The 6,000-nt window shown below is 31.2% G+C and overlaps 1 protein-coding gene across 1 annotated transcript in view; it reads left to right on the forward strand.

The window, feature by feature from the left end:
- The window catches only part of MS3_00006246 (uncharacterized protein), a 42,482-nt gene extending 36,738 nt beyond the window's left edge, over positions 1-5,744 (forward strand). The window contains exon 12 of the mRNA XM_051214371.1: positions 2,793-5,744. Coding sequence (XP_051067535.1) covers positions 2,793-3,504 — 712 coding nt within the window. The 3' untranslated portion in view covers positions 3,505-5,744. The remainder of the gene's footprint in view (positions 1-2,792) is intronic.
- The last annotated feature ends 256 nt before the right edge of the window (positions 5,745-6,000 follow it).

Consider the following 6,000-nt stretch of genomic DNA (forward strand, 5'->3'; position numbering starts at 1 on the left):
GAAACTATGTAAAATGATTTTTAGTTGACCGAAACATAATTCAGTGTTTTGATGACTATAAATTTGTTATATTAGTCTAGTCAGAGACCATCTGTCTTCAAAGTTGACTTGTATAGAAGAATATCATGTGATAGATAAAATGACAATTTTTCTCCTATAAGTTAAAAGTTTAAAAGAAAAACTAAATGAAGATAATCTTTTAAAAAAATATTTATCTAGATTTATGCTTAAAGATATTGTAGATTAAATAACATCAAGACCTGAACATTTTGATGGAGTTTTGTTCTCTGAGCTGGATGGTTTGGTCGTGGAGTTTTCACCGTTCTTCTGAACGACATCATCAGCACAAACTTCAGATAGAAGTGAACTGTTCGAATTTCTCCATATGCGTTTCACAGCTTGTTCTGTACACGTCGACGTTGACCTGAACATTATAACATTTTATTATTAATGCATAGTCAACATACAATTATACTAGTATCAATACAAATACACTGATCATGAATCTACTTATTAAATAGATAACTAGGTATTTAAAATGTTAACAAAATTCAGCATTTACTGAACATCTTTAGCAAAATATCAACGTTTTTTGCACCTACTAAATGTAAGACGATTCTTTAAAATTGATTTGAGTCAAAACTACATAGTGATCAGTTATGTGAACTAGTTTGTTGAGCCTTAAGAGTGATCGATCGTTTGGTGACAAAATCTCTGCACAAACTCAAAAGATTTGTTTAGTATTTAGCAACCTACGTAATCTATAACACTATAAAGATATCCTGTTTCCTGTTAAAGTATGCAATGATTATTATTAGTGGAAGATATAGACAGGTAGCAGGTATTATAGAACCACAAAGTGGGCAACACTAAAGTTAGACAAAAGAATATTAAATCTGCCGTTGAAATAGCAAACGTTTTCCAACCGAAGCGAATAGATGTATTACACATTTCAGAACAATGTTTAACTAACCCATTGGGTTCTTTCTGAAGTAATATTAAGTTGGGAGAAAGCAATCCAAACGTGATGAAATTAGTTGAGAAAGTCACTGCCTGTAGATCTGGATTTTGTGAATAAGTGTAAATCTGATTTGGGAGTTTGTGACAGCCTGGGCCAACCGATTACACCATTGAAAGGCCAAATGTCAAGGATATGTTATTAGCCAAGGTTTGGCTTGAATTTCTGAGTAAACATATATTTATTTATGAGTTAGTTCGTTTTGGGTTAGCTAATTAGAGCTTACTACTCACTATTGGTTTTCACATTCGAATATCAGATTGAACTTAGATATAAGAAATGTATCAGAACTTGTACAATTACTCGATATAACAATTTGTGTGGAAAATAACCCCAGTAATTGAAGACCCCATGAGATATAATTCAAAATTGACCACAATATTGTACGAGCATTCCCTTTATACTCTTTAATAAATAATCAATTATTCCTTCTTTTCACTTTAGTTTCCCATAGTTTTATGAATGTTTTTCATTACTTACTTAAGTATCCAATTTGATGTTTCATTCTCTGTTCGTGATTAATGTCTCTCATTGTATTTAGTATAGTTTTCAAATGGAAATGTTGATCATGTTAAGTTAAATAATTTTAAATATTCAAACTTATTTATCTTGTTGTTTGTCAGAAGAATCAATAGGAAATGGATAAATTGTATAATAATAAGAATACTATGTATACATATATAATCTGAGAACAATAATTACAGAATTAATGCCAATTTACTGACATGATCAGCTTGATATTGATAGTAATATTAAATGTAGATAACAGATATGTGATAAGCAAACTTATCACCAGTTGAGTAATTTTTCTGGTTAGCGTTTTTTTAGCGAGTTAGTTTTCTACGGGATGAGGTCGCTAACCCCATGCCCAACCCTCCTCCTTTATCCGGGCTTGGGACCGGCAGTAACCCCCGGAGGGACTCCAAGCGGAGTTTTATCACCAGTAGATCGGTTAATTGATTGATCTAAAATTGAATTGTTAATTGTGTTAATTTTACCTCTTGAAAACCAAGCTAGAAAATATTCTGATGTGTATGTGCTGAAAGTTAGGGTTAGCTACAGACTGTATACTTTGGTTTACAAGAGCACATGAACTGATGAATACACATATAGTCCGCTAAACGTAGAAGTCTGAATTCCATGCAATATAATATATACAGAGTCCACTATTAATTGTAGCTATCACTTCGATTTTAACTCCATAAAATCTTATCTCAGTTTCTCTAAATTGACAGGTACTTTGATGTCTTTTTTTTATAGCATTAATTATAGACTCATTTAGATTTATTAATTACCATATCTATTAATGTCACTCAACTATAAATTTACCATTCAGCTTTGTAATAAAAATATTGTTATTATTTGTCTGTTAAGATTTACAAATCCTGATCTATTATCGTCCTCCTATATTTTATATACATTATTATGTGATGATAAGTATTATAAACATATGAGCTGATGAATTGGGTGTGGAGTTCCCTATATAGTTACTAATGTACAGCATATAAAATACTAATAAACGTATTCATTTAATTTCAACCTATTCACAAAATGTTATATGTCTAGCTTCAGGGTGGTGTTATTTCATTTTTTTTGTTGTCAGCCAACTTAAGCATTCATTTCAACCATCTCTTCAAATTTGTACGATCTACTTCAGTGTAGTTGTGTATATGAATTACTTAGCTTATGGATGGAACATTTTATCCAATTATTTTTTTAACTGAGTTTTTCTTTTCGAATTAATTCTTCACCATTTTCTTTATTTATTATGTAGATATGACACTAATGATGAATATATTGAAGTATCTCACAAACATCACTGTGAAAACAAAATTAACGAAGACATAAAAAATTATGAAAATACTTTAAATAACCAATTTAATGCTTTATTGGTTTCTAATACTACCACTAATACAACTATTACAAATAATAATTCTGTCAATAATTTAACACTGTCGAATCCACTGAAGTTAATACAACACACAAAATCTAATGAAGCATTTAATAATATGCAGATTCAATATAATCCTGTAGATGCAAAAACTCACTTGATAATTGAGCATAATGATAATGATGACGAGAATAATGATGAAACTATTGAAGAAAAGCGTAATTCACGTCAAAATCGTGTGAAATTTGCATCAGAAGCTGAATTTTTCTCACCTTCATATTGTAGTGAACAGGCAACTTCAATAAGCAGTTTCACTGATTTATCTCATCTATCTAACTTTTCTACTATTACTACTACTGCTATCACAACAACAACAACGACAACAACTGTCAATATTAATCCTAGTATAACTGATACTACTGAGTTTGATCTATACACTTCACCTGAAACGATGACTACAATTTTAAATAAGTCATCTTTACAAATTTCCAATTTAAACAATGACTTCGATAATATTAATAATTCTAAGGAATTTTTAGATTTAGAAACGAAAGGGGATAAAAATAAAGAACAAGAAACATTATATAATAGATGATAATTTATTTTGATTAGAAACATTATTATTATAGTAGGAAAAAAAGTACATTTGACATATGATCAATGCAAAGTTATCTATTTAATTAATTAATTGAATTTTTCAAGGTTATTATTACTTGAGACCAATATTTATATTGAAAAATATATGGATATTTTAAAATGTTGTTATAAATCTAAATAAGTATACAGGCATATTCATTAAAAGTTATTAACTAATTACCATCATCATCATATATTCATTTTGTCAAAATAGGTTCACATCATTGAATCATTGAGTACAAGTGACAAATAAGTAGTAATGAATATACCTTTTAGTTGAATAATCATCATCAATGGCAGGTGCACATAGGCTCCAATATCCTTAAGGAACAAATAGCGTATGAACCAATCATTGGTTACCGGCTCTCATGGGACTGCATCTCCTTACGATGCTCCACTGCCTGGTGGATCAGACCTTCAGGTCGAAGGCTCCGGGTGTGGCCTCCTAAGAAAACCACCTGCTTCGGTTTGGGCACCCGGGCAGTATCATAGCCCTCACACATATCATATGAGATTTGTGTGGCGCATATGTAACTGGTGTCTCCTTGTGCCAATATTTATGTGTTCAAATAAATAAATAATAAACATTATTGGCAACTATTTTTATCATCAATATTGTTAACAATGTTTTAAATAAATAATTATTTGATAAACAAAAACTAATACTAGTATTAATTCTTGGAGTTCTAGTGCGAAGCCGTGACCAGTAGAGCTAGTCTGTGTCGGATAGAGACAGGTGTCTACCACAGTACAATGGAAGATGGTCGCGCAATTTCGTGGATTGGTTGATGTTAAACACTAACACCATTGAATGCCTGCTCAGTAGCCCAGTAGGTTAAGCGTTCGCGCGCGAGACTCAAGGCCCTGAGTTCGAATCCCGCGAGCGGGATCGTGTTTGCGCACCGCTGAGGAGTCCCATAGTAGGACGAAACTGCCGTCCAGTGCTTCCTGGTTTTCAACGGTAGTCTAACATCAATCGGTTTGTGATCTCAATGAAAAACTAAATTTAAAAAGCCTATTTCAGTTTCATTCTGTCTTTTATTTTTATTAAATGTTGGGGTGATACTATTATTTGTAAACAAATTAATCAGATTTAGGATAACAGCTCTTGAAGTTTAGCACGAAATTCACTTATGCATTTAGCTGAATAGTGTTTTGGCATTATAGATTGTCAGTTTGTGATGAAAATCTTAAATCTAATTCCTAGCCTTAACCATCAATTGTAAATCATAATTTTAATTCCTCACATTGGTTTATAACCATCATTCAGTTCTAATTAGTAGGTGGACATTCTCAAGGTCGATTTAGCGTCGCTCGAAGATCGTCCATAAATTATATATATATCCAAATACTGAATAAAGCTTTTAATTATCCATCTAAATGAAGTGTTATTTTCTTTTAAGTAAAGCAGTGCCAACTGACCACAATAGTCAAAGAATACGTCTACACTTGCCTGTATGTACATGCATGTACGGAATAAACACAACCAAATTGTTAATGTAAATGATTTTGAATAATTGACTAGTGAAAATAATAACATGCTTGTTAGTATTATCCATTTATTTCAGTTGAGTGAATCTATTTGGAAGTAAATTAATTTAGCAAATAAATTCGGAACACTTCAGATAAACAAACAATAAAATACGTAAGAGATTTAATATTATTTCGTTTAATGGATGTTAAACACGAAATTTGCAAAAGCTTAGCTTTCACTATAGTACATAGTATTTCAAGGAAGCTTTCAAGTTATGTGGCTATTTATATTGAATAGTTACTGAGTAACAAACAATACCATGCTTATCTATTTTGTATTGATAATGGAATTAAGTCGATCAAGTTGTAGTGTGACAACTAATTTTAATGACTCGACTTGTGGACACTGTGGTTTAATGTTAATTAATTAGAAGGCAGTTGTCAGGATACACTGAACCTAGGTTTCGTGTTGGTTAGCCGTTTCCAGTAAGAGATACTAGCCAACTTGATGGCCAACTGACAATCTGTCAGAGTGGAATACTGAATTATTATGGTTAGAATTTCACAGATAAAACAATTTCCTCTGAATAACGCAACAAAGACATTCAAGGTTTTCTACCGATTGTCGTCAAATCAACTAACATCAAAATACTATATATCCGTGTTCTAATTACTATAAGCACAACAGTGATTAAAATCTTCCAACATAGTTTATGAAAATAATTCCATGATTCTATCTTTCATAACTTCCATTCATTGTTGGATTGCAATAAAAAAGTATCTTTTCTCCCCCATACAACAAACCACATTCATGTAAATATGTTTCCTAACAATTAACATCTTTACTTTTATTCTCACGGTTGTCAGAATTAATTTGATTTTATAACTTGACATTGTTCTCACACTATTTCTATATCTGATAAATGATTAATTCTTTCTCTTTTTTTCTTTAAAAAAAAATTTAAATGACAACACTTGTCCT

Source organism: Schistosoma haematobium, chromosome 2 (genome assembly GCF_000699445.3).
Source record: "Schistosoma haematobium chromosome 2, whole genome shotgun sequence".
NCBI lineage: Eukaryota > Metazoa > Platyhelminthes > Trematoda > Strigeidida > Schistosomatidae > Schistosoma > Schistosoma haematobium.